General features: G+C 48.8%; 1 protein-coding gene across 2 annotated transcripts; it reads right to left on the minus strand.

Moving 5' to 3' along the window:
• Positions 1-16: 16 nt before the first annotated feature.
• Positions 17-14,777, minus strand: LOC132782068 (E3 ubiquitin-protein ligase MGRN1). Of its 2 annotated transcripts, XM_060786732.2 has the most exons (17): positions 14,568-14,777; positions 10,854-10,972; positions 9,831-9,919; positions 9,075-9,221; positions 8,354-8,471; positions 7,414-7,480; positions 7,243-7,295; positions 6,959-7,006; positions 6,583-6,651; positions 6,323-6,482; positions 5,815-5,924; positions 4,170-4,393; positions 3,322-3,457; positions 2,928-2,973; positions 2,503-2,637; positions 1,275-1,319; positions 943-1,031 (listed from the first exon to the last, which is right to left on the minus strand). In XM_060786732.2, exons 1-16 carry the CDS (start codon positions 14,653-14,655, stop codon positions 1,279-1,281), a joined length of 1,650 nt encoding a protein of 549 aa, XP_060642715.2. In that variant the 5' UTR covers positions 14,656-14,777; the 3' UTR covers positions 943-1,031; positions 1,275-1,278. The 2 variants fall into 2 exon arrangements, with proteins under 2 accessions (XP_060642714.2, XP_060642715.2); XM_060786731.2 differs by lacking the exon at positions 1,275-1,319 and having other exon boundaries at positions 17-1,031.
• Positions 14,778-15,403: the final 626 nt, after the last annotated feature.

Raw genomic sequence — 15,403 nt, forward strand, 5'->3', positions numbered from 1 at the left:
TACAGACTCCGGCCCGTAATAATACTTAGTACTTTATACGTAGCACATTTCAAATGTCCAGAGCACTTTACAAACATCACCAAAATATCCCCTTGCTATATAATAGGTCAGTTATGGCCCCTAAAGGGAAGACAGGAGGCTGGAAAGAGGCTGGTGCCAACCCCAAAGGGCCCAAGGCAGCTGTGGGACTGCGGAGCATCTCGGTTCAGGGGTCAACCCTGCAGCCTTCTCTGACTTGAGTGAAAAGCCTGTGACCCCCAGATGGGAAGTATGGGAGCTGTAATCCAAGAGAGGGGCTGCCTGGTTTTGCAATGAGGAGAGACACCTGCCTTCGGAGGAGAAAAATCGGGGAACGAACAAGGCACCAGGCAAAGGACTCAAGTCATGGAGCAGGGCTTTCTGCCAAAGGGGTAATAGATTTGCCCCAAGCTGCCTTGTGCTGCCCCATAGCCATAAAAGGGCACCGGTTTGGTCAGACAGGCACCTGGTTATTTGGGGGGGGGGGGGAGGGTTCTGGCACAGAAAAGGCAGCCCCACAGGAGCAAAGGGGTTGTTGCCCCGTGGGTTGCTTGTGGGTTAGGGAGGAATGCTGAGTGCTGCAGCAGCAAACCCAACACTTTTGCAAAGTTGGAGGGCAGGGCGGGCATTGAAAAGGGAGGTCTATTTACAAAGGGATTTTCACTGCATCGACCCCCACCTCTACCAAGGAATGGGGAGAGGAAGCAGCGCATTTGGAGCATGCAAAACTGTCAAAAGAAAGGCAAGGAGAGAGATGGAGCCCACCAAATGGAAAGGGAACAAGGTCTGTCTTTGAGTATCTGGGAAGAATTCTTCTTCATTGGTAGAATGGAAAGAAGGAAGGAGGGCCCATCCAGGGCAGCAGAGAAGGAGGTTTGGCATTGCGCCCACCCCCCCTCCTAAACCAGGTGCTCAGGAGGAGGACGAGGAGGAAGGCTGTCCGAAGAGGAAAGGCTGCCCAGGATGGCCACTGGTCCCACGGCCAGAGAGAGTGCCGGCGAAGTCGGAGGACCCTGGAGGGAGGGAGGGAGGAAAGAGGGCAGGAGGGGTCAAACTTCCTGGTGAATGCCCCCCCCCCCAACATACACACACACTTGACCCTCCTGCTCTCAGTGTTGCCCATGTGAGGCAAGGCAGGGTTGCAGAGATTGCAGGATTTAGAAAGGGGTTTAGAAAGAGGAGAGTTTGTCCTGACAAAGCAAGACACAGTGCCCACCCCCAAAGGGAACCTTTGCACACCAGAAAGGGAGACCTACCAGCTTATTCCTCTATGCCAACAGAGCAGGAGTCCGGTCCGAGGGCTGCCCAGGCCGGGCAGAGAGAGAGAGGTGGGGGGGAAGGAAGGAAGGAGGACAGGGAGAGAGTCAAGAGAGGGAGAGCATTTAGAAGAGACAGACACCTCATACACAAAGAGACAGAAGCACAGACACAGGGCAGTGCTTGGAAGCAGAGGGGCTGCCGTTGGGGTGACACTCACCCACCCCATAATTCCTTTGAGTGAGCCCTTTCCAGGGCCTTGCGAGGGAATCTCCCCATGTCTGGTCAAAGCAAGGTAAACCAGCTGTGAATAGGGGTCCTTGATGACCACAGCAGGATGTGAATCTGAGGGTTCAGTCTGTGCCCCGAAAGCTCTGTGTGTGTGTGATGGGGAAGAAGAATGGGAGCTGCTGGAGTATGAGGGACAGAGAAAGTAAGGCCCCATCTAAAGGTAAAGGTTTCCCCTGACATTAAGTCTAGTTTTGTCCGACTCGGGGGTGGTGTTCATCTCCATTTCTAAGCCGAAGAGCCGGCATTGTCCGTAGACACCTCCAAGGTCATGTGGGCAGCATGACTACATGGAGAGCCAGATTGGTACCTATTGATCTACTCACATCTGCATGTTTTTGGACTGCTCAATTGGCAGAAGCTAATAGCGGGAGCTCACCCCTCTCCCAGGATTTGAACCGCCAACCTTATAGAATCATAGAATCGGAAGAGACCTCATGGGCCATCCAGTCCAACCCTCAGCCAAGAAGCAGGAATATTGCATTCAAAGCACCCCTGACAGATGGCCATCCAGTCTCTGTTTAAAAGCTTCCAAAAAAGGAGCCTCCACCACACTCCGGGGCAGAGAGTTCCACTGCTGAATGGCTCTCACAGTCAGGAAGTTCTTCCTCGTGTTCAGATGGAATCTCCTTTCAATCAGCAAGTTCAGCAGCTCAGCAGTTTAACCCACTGCATCTCTAGGGAGCCCAAGGCCCTATCTATACTGCAGTATAAAATCCAAATTATCTACTTTGAACTGGATTATGTAGCAGTGTAGACTCATATAATCCAGTTCAAACCAGATTGATCTGGATTATTTGATTTGATACTCTGGATTATATGGCTGTGTAGATCCATCGTAAGAGAGCAAAGGGGGGGGGGGGGGGAACAGCCTGGTGACTGGCCCTCCAAGCCACACACGAGCCCCTGCCTTCCCAGGCTGTCCCCTTTCCTCATTACCTGGCAGGTAGACCTCGGTGGGCAGCTCACTCTCCATCCGGGGGAGGCTCCTGGCCTCAGAGGCGGTACTGATGCTGACGCTGCTGCTACTGCTGCTCTCCTGGATGATGTCCTCCACAGAGGGGGGCTGGCTCTCTGAGATGCAACATGGCAATGCTCAGCGCTTTCGGATGCACAGGAGCCCTCCAAACATCAACCCGCTTCAAAAGGGCATCAGTTGCAACTCCTCCCTTTGCCCCAGGGACCGGGATTTGCTCCTTGCTCACTCCGCTGCCCAAGCTCTCCTGCCCCATTGGGCCTGATGCAGGTAGGGGGCTTTCTGTGCCATAAAGGGAGAGGAGCACCACCCCAAACACCCCGGAAAGGACATGCAGGATGGAGGACCCTCCTGCCCCCTCTGCACCCCTCCAACAGGCGGGTCTCACCTTGCTGCAGCGAGTGCATCTCCTCTGAGTCGTCCAAGGTCAGGCTCTGGAAAATGGATTCTGAGAGTTATGCCCCCCTTTCGGATACAGAACAGAATTCACAACAGCTGGCAAATCCACAAGCACACGGCAAGAACCGCTCAAACCACATTTTAAAAAATGCCCAAAACAAGGAAAATGGCAAAATACACGGAGGGAACACCTGGAGACATTGGCCCAGAGAAACTGCCCCTTTAGGCCATTCTACACTGCCATAAAATCCAGATTATCAAAACAGATAATCTTGATTTTATATGGCAGCGTAGAAGGGTCCTTAGACATGGGAGAAGTGGAGCAAATGGGCGACTGGGGCAGAGGGGAAGTGGTGTGCCAGACAGCTGAGGGGGGAACATACCTCCGGGGAGCTGCCTTCGCGCAGAACCAGTTCTGTCCCTGTGGCAAGAAGAGGAGGAGGCTGGAGGTCCGAGTCTTCGGAGAGCTTCTCCTCCTCATCCTCCTCATGGATTGGCGAAGAGGGGGAGCGGAGGGTGCTAAGGAAGAAGACAACAGGGAGAGCATTGTACTGCTGCGGATCTCATGCAGACACCCCAAAAGCCTTTCTTTCCAGGAGTCAAGGCATCCCTTATGGAGAAACACTCTCATCTTAGCTGCTTAAGACTCAACCTGGGCCCTTGCTGAACTCAGCTGTTTCCCCAGCACATCTGGTAGCACATCTGATTAATCACTAGCAGCAATAAATAACTGATGACCAAAAGGTGGCAAGTTCGAAGCCTGAGTCAGGGTTGAGCTCCTGACTGTTAAATAGCCCAGCTTACTGTTCACCTAAAACAGTTGTGCGGTGAGTAGAGAAATTAGGGATCGCTTAAAGCTGGGAGGTTAATTTATGACACCATAAAAATGCCGGAGAGCAAGGTGGAAATGCCACGATGAAAAGTGGCAGGGTGGATGAAGCGACAGCTCCCCCCTGTGGCCAGAATTGAGCAACATCCAGGATCCGAAGTGGAAGAACTGCTCTTGTATGTCAAAAACGGCACTGAATGTGTGCATTGTGATCCGCACTGAGTCCCCTTTGGGGCGAGAAGGGCGGAATATAAATACTGTAAATATATAATAAATAAATAAATGTGGCCACCGCCCAGCCCTACAGAATCCCATCTGACAGAGGGGTGAAGGGAGTGAGCCCAAAGCCTCCAGTGCAGAGCCAGATACTGGGTTCAGGGGGGTGGGGGAGAGCGGGCTGACCTGTCAGGGGACTTGCTGCGCTTGCTCTTCTGGTGGCCGCCCTCTGGGGCCCGGTCCAGTGACCCCAGAGGCCTCCCGGAGAGGGGCAGCCCATCCAGGACCCCTGTGTATGTGATCTCCTCATAAAGCGGGGCCGAGGGGATGGAGGGTGAGGCCGAGCGCAGGCCATTCAGGGCTTCCAGAAGAGAGATGGGCTCATAGCCCGGAGGGATGTTGTCTGAACACTGCAGAGGGAAGGAAAGAGGAAGATGGTATTGGGCAAGTGGGCTTATAAATGGACAGCAGAGTAGCTTATCAGCAGAAGTGTGAGCTAGCACCAGTAGCCCAAAGTGGTAAAAAGAACAAAAACACAGAAACCAATGTTACCTCTTCCATAGGAGGCTTTCCTTTGTAGTAAAATAATATAGTTGCACTATTTACAATAACAAGGTTTCCGCAACACAAATAAAGTCCTTTATACTTCCTTCTTTGCTTCCATGCTGGGCTCTCACAGAGCTTCCTCTCAGACCAAAGTTACACAGCTTATCACACAGTAGCCTTTTACATACAGCAGCCTTTATACTGGAGCTTTCTCACATGAGGCATCTCTCACACAGAGGTTTACCTCACACTCCTCAGGATGACACTAGGGACCTCATCACACTAGAGAATTAATCCACTTTAAATCTGATTTCTGCTTCCTGCAGAATTCTGGGGTTTGTAATTTAGGGAGGAGCCTTTAACAGCCTCACTAAGCTACAAACTTTAGAATTCTGCAGGAGGCAGAAACCCGATTTAAAGTGGATTCATTCTCTAGTGGGAAGAGGTCCTAGCTTTGGCCCACTAATTCTAACAGGCTTCGGCCTACTCACTCTCCTCATGACAACGCTAGCTTTTGCCCACTAACGCTAACAGGCTTCGGCCTACTCCTTCTCAGGACGACACTAGCTTTGGCCCACTTACTCTAACAGGCCTCGGCCGATTCATTCTCCTCAAGATGACACTAGCTTTGGCCCACTTACTCTAACAGGCTTCGGCCTACTCATTCTCCTCAGGACGACGCTAGCTTTGGCCCACTTACTCTCAGGCTTCGGCCTACTCACTCTCCTCAGGACAACGCTAGCTTTGGCCCACTTACTCTAACAGGCTTCGGCCTACTCACTCTCCTCAGGACAACGCTAGCTTTGGCCCACTTACTCTAACAGGCTTCGGCCTACTCACTCTCCTCAGGACAACGCTAGCTTTGGCCCACTTACTCTAACAGGCTTCGGCCTACTCACTCTCCTCAGGACGATGCTAGCTTTGGCCCCCTTACTCTAACAGGCTTCCGCCTACTCATTCTCCTCAGGACGACGCTAGCTTTGGCCCACTGACTCTAACAGGCTTCGGCCTACTCATTCTCCTCAGGACGACACTAGCTTTGCTCCACTAACTCTAACAGGCTTCGGCCTACTCATTCTCCTCAGGACAACGCTAGCTTTGGCCCCCTTACTCTAACATGCTTTGGCCTACTGACTCTTTCAGTGCTTGACTCACACATTTGTAATCAAAAATACCCAATTAATTTTTAATATTTCTGACAGATGGCTGGGCTCAGCACCAACTGGAGGCACCAGGGAGCCCCAGGATGAAGCCCTGCTCCGCCTCGCCAAGGCCCCTTACTGACCGAATGCTCATCATGGTCCAGGGTCTGCGCCAAGACGGGGCTGAAGGAGAGTGGGGAGAGGGCCCCTGGCTTCTTCCGGACCGCACGGATCTGTAGAAGGGCCCGGAAGGCTGTAAAAGGAAAACCAAGAGAAAAGGTCCCCTTTGAGACCCAAACTTTTCCCTGGAGAATCGCAATAGGAGGCAAGGAATGGCACCCCAAATTGATGGTCTTAGGTGTCAGGGCAAAGGGATAGGGACCTGATAGGAGCACAAGGTTTGCAGGGCCGTTTTCCTCGAAGCAACATAAAAGGGGGCCAACTCCAAACACCCGTCCCACCGTTATGCCAAGATTCTGCATCCCTTTGGCAACAGGAATGGGACCAACGTAGCAAAGGTTTCTTTCCTCAGTTTACCAAGGAGTAACTCTGGACCCTTCCACTAGTGCTAGGCCCTGCAGGGATGGGCTGCTAATCCCAGGCAGAAGGGGCTTTGGGGGCAGACCAGAGCCCCACAGCAGCCGCACTTACGTAGGCGGCAGATGGGGCAGTTGTTGGCCTGGTAGCGCAGGGTGTCCGCACAGGAGTTGCAGAGGCAGAGGTGCCGGCAAGGCAGGATGAGGGTGTCCCGCAGGTCTGAGAGGCAAACCACGCACTCATTGCTGTTGTCGCTGTTCTCGTCGTCACAGGGCTGCAGAGAGGAAGGGAGGTCACTGAACCGGCTGGCCTTTGGAGACCGCTCAGACCTTGGTAGGCCGAGAAAAGGGCGGCCGACCTCTCCTCCTCCTCACCTTCGTTTCCTGGTTGTTCTTATTCTCGATGCCATAGATCTCCTGAAGGAGGTAACTGACCCTGTCCACCTAGAGAAAGCAGGAGAGGGGAAGCCAACACTGGAGGCGATCCTTCCTATCTTCATGCATTGAGGAAAGGATTCAGGGTGAGGAAACTAAGCATCCCTACCCACCATGGTCAAGCCCGGGATTTCATCCAGGGCAAAGCATTTTCCCATCCAAGGGAAAAGTCAGAGGCATACAGGCCCAGCTGAGGCTCCCAGTTGCAGGGACTGGGAACTTTAAACAATGGCCTAAATCTAGCACTGAAACAAGAAGAAATGGAGCTCCTGTGGAAATGGCTGCCAGGATTCGGGGAAACGAAGCCAGGACTTACAATCTGCTTCTGCTTCAGGGGCTTCACAGAGAAACTTCCATCGACATGCTAGTGAATGTGGGGAGAAGGATGAAGAAGATTAGCTCTTCTGTAAGGAGACATGTAAATGCCATCGATGTGTTGGGACCTGATGCTGTGTCCCTTTAAAAGGCAACCCCAGAACCCTTAGGGTCTCTTTCTAATTAGGCACTAAGAGACGAGGAGATCAAAATACAATGGATTTTTTTTGTACAGATCTTTCTGCTGGATCAGAAAAAGAAGTGCCACACCTGAGATTGCCTTACCTTCTCAAAGGCCGCCAAGAGGATGTGAGCATGGCCGGTCACTTCCACAACCACTGAAAGAGAAGCAAAGGCCCCTAAGCAAAGGACTGGGCAACCTCTGAGAGAAGAGTCGGCACTGCCAAATGCAGGGATGCCCACCCAAGAGCTAAAGGCAGAAGGCCAGCCGCTTACCATCACCTTCGTCCACCACAGCCTGGATAACCACAGGGAAAATGCCCCGGTCCAGGTCGAAGTTCAGCTAGAAGGAAGAGTGGGCAAACAGTCACATAAGCCAAGCTCCTTCCCTCCTTTTTTCCAGTGAGGCAAACTGGTGCTTTGCTCAAGAAAAGGGAGAGGATTCTGAGAAGAATGCAGAGCCCTTAACAGGGTGCAAACTGCATATACAGGGGAGGAAGCATAACTTCCTTTTTTAAAATGAAGAGTATAAGGTTTTGTCCTGACACAGTTCAGTTGCCATCATGCGCTGGAACAGTGAGGAGCATGCTTTTGCTGTTGCGGCCTACTTTTCGAGCGGATTTGGAGTGGCCAGCCCATTCTCCAGATTTGGCCCCTTGTGATTTTTTTCTATGGGGTTTTTTGAAATCCTGTGTTTATGTGAACCGTCCAAGGACCCTACAAGATTTGAAGACCAACATCCAGGAAGAAATTGAAGACCAACATCCAGGAAGAAATTGCCAACATAACGCCTGCTATGCTGGCAAGAGTCATGACAAACGCCAGAAATCGGTTTACTCAGTGTATGGAGAATGGAGAATGGGGGATGTCACCTACCTAATTTGATCTTCAAAACTACGTAAAACAAAACTTTAGGTATGCGCCTACATTATTAAAAAAAAATCTGATTCATATAATGGGTTTTATTAAGTTTTGAAAAAAGAAAGTTATGCTGCCTCACCCTGTATATGGGCCTTACCCACTCAAGATAAACCCCAGCTTCACCTGTGAGCAACTTCCCCCCAAGCGCTTCTGCATTAAAACTCTCTCAGAGGAATCATATTTGAGACACCCTGAACCCATAGTGTGAAAGAACAATTATCAGAAGGGTCTGAGATAAAGGCCATAATGAAGCAAGAACAGTTCAGAGTCCCAAGGGGGGGGGGGGGGGTCTTACCTCGTCGTCTTTCCAATCAGAGAAGTCGATCTTGAAGGAGGGCAGGGAGAACTGCTGGCTGACCCCGCGCTTGTAGTGGACTGTCTCAGACTGCAGGGAGGGGTTCTTGGTGCTGTAGCTGGAGAATGGAACGGAGAGAGAGGAGGGAGTAAATGAGGGAGAAGGGAGGGAGGGAGGAAAAGGGGGAGGGAGGGAGGAAGGAGGAAAGAAAGGAGAAAGGGAGAGAAGGGAGGGAGGAAGGAAGGAAGGAAAAGGGGGAGGGAGGGGGAGGATGGAAGGAAAGAAGGAAGGAAAACAAGAGGAAGGAAGGAAGGAAGGAAGGAAGGAAGGAAGGAAGGAAGGAAGAAATGAAGGAGGGAGGGAGGGGGAAGGAAGGGAGGAAGGAAGGAAGGAAGGAAGGAAGGAAGGAAGGAAGGAAGGAAAAAGGGGAGGGAGGGAGGAAGAAAGAAGGAAAGGAAAGAGGGAGAGAGGGAGAAGAGGGGGAAGGAAGGGAGGGAGGAAGGAAAGAAAAGGGGCAGGGAGGAAGAAGGAGGGAGGGAGGGAGAGGAGGGAGTGAATGAGGGGGAAGGAAGGGAGGAAAGAAGGAAGGAAAACGGGACGGAGGGGGTTAGGAAGGAAGACAATCTCCATCACCAAGATGCAACCTCCACAGACTCCCTTCAGTCCCTCTATATTGCCTTGACCAAGTGTGAACCCTGGCCAACCCACTATGAAGACTTACACGGCCATCCCACTCACAAACTCCTCTGTTGCCTGGCAGTAGATGGTAATGGCAACTCTAGCATCAGCATCGAAGGTGAACTCCAGGCTGTAGAGGGCCTTCTGCTTTCCGTTTTCTTCAATGGGCCGATCTGTGTCTTCCTTGTACCTGCCCAGGACAAGACAGGCTCAGGATCAACACATAGATCCATTTAAATTAAAAGTCCATATAAGCAATGTCTCTGTCCTGAGCAACTTGGAGCAATATCAGCTTTCAAAACCTGTTACAATATAAAATCACACATCACTCAGACAACACATATTTTACGGAATAAGGCTGGTGTCGGTTGATGGAACTATTCAAAAGAATATTTGGAAGGCAGATGTGTTTATGTACACAGTCATTTTAGCAATACTGTATTTTTCTGATCCTAAGAATCACCTTTTGCCTCATATAAACATCTCTAAAAATGTGGTGCGTCTTAGAATTGCAGGTGTATCTCATATCTTTCTGTTGGCGAATTGGGGTGCACCTTACAATCGAGTCATCTTACAATGGATGAAATGTGGTATTTCTATAGAAGTGATTCCTGACCTTTGGTCTTCCAGGCATTTTGGATTTCAACTACCAGAATTCCTGACAGTCTCTGGGAGATGAAATCCCAAAGGACCAATGTTAACTTGTTCCACAGCAACCAAGCCAAAGCCTCCTGTGCGGAAAAGCCCCAAATGCCCCCTCGGTTGCCCCCAAAATGACCCAAAGAGCCCAAAGCTGTACCTGACCAGGCGAAGGGAGTCCTTGCGGATGTTGACCAAACTGCGCAGGGTCTTCACTGGTTCGTGAGGTGCAGGGGTCACATAGGGAAACTGGAAGGGAAGAGGCCCTTGAATTCGAAGGTCATGGCAGACAGGAAGAGGACCCAGGGAGGAGAGGGAACTCAGCCCTAAGGACCTGAAGCTGGCACCACCTCAATGCTCTCTCTGTAATTTGCCCTTCCCTAAATTTGTCTTCCCTAAATGTGTTGGACTACAACTCACACCAGACCTACCCAAGACAAATCTTATTGTTATTATTATTATTATTATTATTATTATTATATTAAGTATTTATTCCATGCCTCTCATTTTGGCTCAAGGCAGGGCACAACACAGCTAGATATACCTATATAACCACATATTAGAACATAGTTAAAACACAATAATAAAACATGCAGATATTGAAATGCATGTGACTAAAGTTAAAACACCATCAGCAGTGGATGTGATTTAAGAGACATTGGCTGGATCTACATCGCCATGTAATCCAGTTTCTGAATCTAGATTATCTGCTTTGAACTGGATGATAAGAGTCTACACTACCATATAATCCAGTCCAAAGACAATAACACAAGATGGTCACTGAAAAACTAGAGCAAAATGTGCTACAGAATGTCCCTCCTGCAAAGACATGTGATAGAACCACTTAGGAAATGACATAACCCCGGGGAAAAAATTGTATTACATAGCGTAATCCAGATTCAGAAACTAGGTTATATGGCAGTGTAGATTAAGCCATAGTTGCAAATGATTGGGGCAGGCCTTCCAGAAGAGAGAGGCCTTTGATTGTGGGCAGGAGGGCCATTGGGATCCAACACACTTGAGAGGAGGCTGCTATTAAACTGAGACCCAACAGGAAGTACCTGCTCCATAATTTCTGCTGCATTTAAAGACTTGCAGGGCTCCATACCCAGTGCCATATTCCCCCCGCCCCACAATCCAGAGGAAGGAGGTGATCAGTGTGAACAGAGGCTCATGCTCTTGCCTGGACAGGGCGGTTCCCCAGGAAGTTCAGGTCCATGTTTTCCCCAAAAAGGTACCCCTCTGGATGTGGCGTGTCAAACTTCTCTCCCCCCATGAAGAAGTGGCTGGCAAAGTAGTTCCCTGCAGAAAAAGACCCCCCAAAAAAGAAAGTCTCCTATATTGCTTTTAAAGGAACATTTTAAATAACAGATTTATGCAAGAATAACCTCATGACATTTATATATAGCTTGATTCCTCTCCAAGGAATACAAGAAATAGTATGTTATTGTGATACTAGCCGTCCCCTGTCACATGTTGCTGTGGCCCAGTCTGTGTATATGTGTTTTGTGTGTGTGTGTATGTTTGCGTGATATATATATGGTTTTGCACATGCATTGTAATGTAATTTTTGTTTTTTGGCTTTTTAAGTCTCTTCTGCTATATTTTCAGTGTTTTTGTGAGTGATAGTCATTCCTTGGCCTGATAGGTGTATTGTGTCCAAATTTGGTGTCTGTTCGTCCAGTGGTTTTTGAGTTATGTTTATCCCACAAACGAACATTATATTTTGTTTATATAAAAATTGTCATCATTGGGTTGTTAGGTGTATTCTGTCCAAATGTGGTGTCAATTGGTCCAGTGGTTTTTTAATTATGTTAATCCCACAAACGAACATTACATTTTTATTTATATAGAAGTACTAGCCATCCCCTGTCATGCGTTGCTGTGGCCCAGTCTGTGTATATGTGTTTTGTGTGTGTATATATGTGTATGAACACATCATGCGATGTGCGGGGCTTGATGAATGCAAGGCTGGGGTGAAAATTGCTGGAAGAAACATTAACAATCTTAGATATGAAGATTACACCACTTTGATGGCCAAAAGCGAGGAGGAGCTGAGGAGCCTTCTAACCAAGGTGAAAGAAAAAAGTGCAAAAGCCGGGTTGCAGTTAAACATCAAAAACACCAAGATTATGGCAACAAGAATGATTGACAACTGGAAAATAGAGGGAGAAAACTTGGAGGCAGTGACAGACTTTGTATTTCTAGGTGCAAAGATGACGGCAGACGCCGACTGCAGCCAGGAAATCAGGAGACGCTTACTTCTTGGGAGGAGAGCAATGACCCATCTCGATAAAATAGTGAAGAGTGGAGACATCAGACTGGCAATGAAGATCTGCATAGTTAAAGCAATGGTATTCCCCATAATCACCTACAGATGTGAGAGCTGGACTATATGAAAGACTGAGTAAAGGAAGATAGATGCTTTTGAACTGTGGTGCTGGAGGAAGGTTCTGAGAGTGTCTTGGACCATGAGAAGATCCAACCAGTCCATACTTCAGGAAATAGAGCCCGACTGCTCATTGGAGGGAAGGATAGTAGAGGCCAAGATGAAGTCCTTTGGCCACATCATGAGAAGAAACGAAAGCTTAGAGGAGACAATGATGCTGAGGGAAATGGTAGGAAAAAAGAAGAGAGGCCGACCAAGGGCAAGATGGATGGGTGGCATCCTTGAAGTGACTGGCTTGACCTTGAAAGAGCTGGGGGTGGTGACGGCTGACAGGTACCTCTGGCGTGGGCTGGTCCATGAGGTCACGAAGAGTCGGAAACGACTGAACGAATGAACAACAACATATGTGTATATGTGTGTGTATATGTGTGTGTGTGTAGTTTTGCGCATCTGTTGTAATGTATTTTTGGGGTTTTTTTTGGCTTTTTAAGTCTTTTCTGTTGTGTTTTCAGTGTTTTTATGAGTGATGGTCACTCGTTGGCTTGATACGTGTATTGTGTCCAAATTTGCCCTGTGGTTTTTTAGTTATGTTTATCCCATTACATTTTTATTTATATAGATATAAGAACTAACTACATTTCTTTCGAGTAAAGAACTGGAGCTACTCTAACACCCATCTCTTCTAAGGTTTCAAAGAGGGGGAAAAATACCAATCACTACATCTCTCCGGACACACAAGCAGAGAGAGAATTTAAAGCACACATCACATACTTTCCATACTAAAGAAGTGTCAGAAGGCAGATACAAAATACTTGCAGTGGATAAGTCTCCATTTCTAAACAAGCAATCAGAATGAGAGCAGGAACAGAGACGAGAGCAAATAGATACATTCCCTTTACTGTCATACAGGAGATTGTATTGTCGAAGGCTTTCATGGCCGGAATCACTGGGTTGTTGTAGGTTTTTCTGGGCTATATGGCCATGTTCTGGAGGCAATTTTTCTCCTGACGTTTCGCCTGCATCTATGGCAAGCATCCTCAGAGGTAGTGAGGTCTGTTGGAAGTAGGAAAAATGGGTTTATATATCTGTGGAATGACCAGAGTGAGACCAAGGACTCTTGTCTGCTGGGGCTAGCTGTGAATGTTTCAGCTGATCACCTTGATTAGCATTCAATGGCTTGGAAGGGCCTGGGGGGAATCTCTTGTTGAGAGTGATTTTATGTGCCTGTTTGTTTCCTCTCTGTTGTTTTGCTGTTGTAATTTTTGAGTTTTTTAATACTGGTAGCCAGATTTTGTTCATTTTCATGGTTTCTTCCTTTCTGTTGAAATTGTCCACATGCTTGTGGATTTCAATGGCTTCTCTGTGTAGTCCGACATGGTGGTTGTGAGAGTGGTCCAGCACTTCTGTGTTCTCAAATAATATGCTGTGTCCAGGTTGGTTCATCAGGTGCTCTGCTATGGCTGATTTCTCTGGTTAGAGTAGTTTGCAGTGCCTTTCATGTTCCTTGATGCGTGTCTGGGCGCTGCGTTTGGTGGTCCCTAGAACACAACCACCATGTCAGACTACACAGAGAAGCCATTGAAATCCACAAGCATGTGGACAATTTCAACAGAAAGGAAGAAACCATGAAAATGAACAAAATCTGGCTACCAGTATCAAAAAACTCAAAAATTACAACAGCAAAACAACAGAGAGGAAACAAACAGGCACATAAATCACTCTCAACAAGAGATTCCCCCCAGGCCCTTCCAAGCCATTGAATGCTAATCAAGGTGATCAGCTGAAACATTCACAGCTAGCCCCAGCAGACAAGAGTCCTTGGTCTCACTCTGGTCATTCCACAGATATATAAACCCATTTTTCCTACTTCCAACAGACCTCACTACCTCTGAGGATGCTTGCCGTAGATGCAGGCGAAACGTCAGGAGAAAAATTGCCTCCAGAACATGGCCATATAGCCCGGAAAAACCTACAACAATACAGGAGATTATTTGAATACTAACTTCTCCTCATTGAGGACTTGAAACTTGGGAGAGTGTGGGGTTGAATTCCAACAGTTATCACAATACATTTTGCAACTGGAATGTCCATAGGCATTTATTGTCATGGCATTTCGACTTAAACAATTTGCACGCAGGCTTCTGCACCATCACATTTTTTGTATATGGAATTTGCATATGCAATTCTTCATTAAGATAGGGGATAGAGCAGGAATGGGCAAACTTGGGCCCTCCAGGTGTTTTGGACTTCAACTCCCACAATTCCTAACAGCCTACCGGCTGTTAGGAATTGTGGGAGTTGAAGTCCAAAACACCTGGAGGGCCCAAGTTTGCCCATTCCTGCTCTATCCCCACCTTTTTAAAATATCAAAATGCACATTTCTGCACCTGAGATTTGCATATGCAAATCTGCCCCGCACAGATTTGCATACGCAACGCCTTCTGGGTGTCCTGTCAGTTGGGGAGGGGGGAGGGGGTGCTTGTCCACTCAAGACAAATAAAGCCTCACCGGACTTGGGCGGGTACCGATAGGCCGAGTTGGCCTGGATGTCGATGTCCTCCACGCCGGCGATGCGGCGGCTGAGTAAGGAGCCCATGGCCGACGACGACGAAGAAGGCAAAGCGGCGGAGAAGGAGAACTTCCGAGGCTCCCCGAAGGCTGGCTCTCCCTTCGGCCAGGCCTGTGTAGGCCGTTCCCGCGCGGGGCCTCACGGGAAAGCGAGTCTTCAGCGCCTTCCTCGGCGCTTTCCTCAACGCAGCGCCTCGTGACGTAGGACTACCATACCCACAAGTCACCGCGGGGGCGTCCGTCTGGCGTAAACAAGACACCACCGGGAGGTAAGGGGAATTCGGAGGAGGCGTGACCTATGCCTGCTGTCAATCAAAGACGCAGCTTGTGGACTTCAACTCCCGGCAGCCTTTGCTAGTTTGTCCAATGGTGAGGAATTCTGGGAGTTGAAGTCCAAAACATTAGAAGAGCTAGGAAAGCAGTAGCACAGTGCAATAGGCAGCTGTGAAGTATTACAACCTCACAACCTCTGAGGATGCTTTCCATAGATCAGTGGTTCTCAACCTGGGGTCCCCAGATGTTTTTGGCCTTCAACTCCCAGAAACCCTAACAGCTGGTAAACTGGCTGGGATTTCTGGGAGTTGTAGGCCAAAAACATCTGGGGACCCCAGGTTGAGAACCACTGCCATAGATGCAGGCGAAACGTCAGGAGAGAATGCTTCAAGAACATGGCCATATAGCCCGGAAAACCTGCAACAACCTTATTATTGGAATGGTTCCTATATTACAATTTTGGGTCTTTGTGCTTTTAATTCTTGATTGTTATAGTTTTATGA

The sequence above is a fragment of the Anolis sagrei genome, chromosome Y, assembly GCF_037176765.1.
Source record: "Anolis sagrei isolate rAnoSag1 chromosome Y, rAnoSag1.mat, whole genome shotgun sequence".
NCBI lineage: Eukaryota > Metazoa > Chordata > Lepidosauria > Squamata > Dactyloidae > Anolis > Anolis sagrei.

Coding starts and splice junctions, on each gene's coding strand:
- LOC132782068 (XM_060786731.2), bottom strand. CDS start 14,655: ATGGGCTCCTTACTCAGCCGCCGCATCGCCGGCGTGGAGGACATCGAC. Junction 7,296..7,413: donor TGTGGTGGACGAAGGTGATG/GTAAGCGGCTGG, acceptor CTTCTCTTTCAG/TGGTTGTGGAAGTGACCGGC. Junction 2,638..2,927: donor GATGCACTCGCTGCAGCAAG/GTGAGACCCGCC, acceptor GTTGCATCTCAG/AGAGCCAGCCCCCCTCTGTG.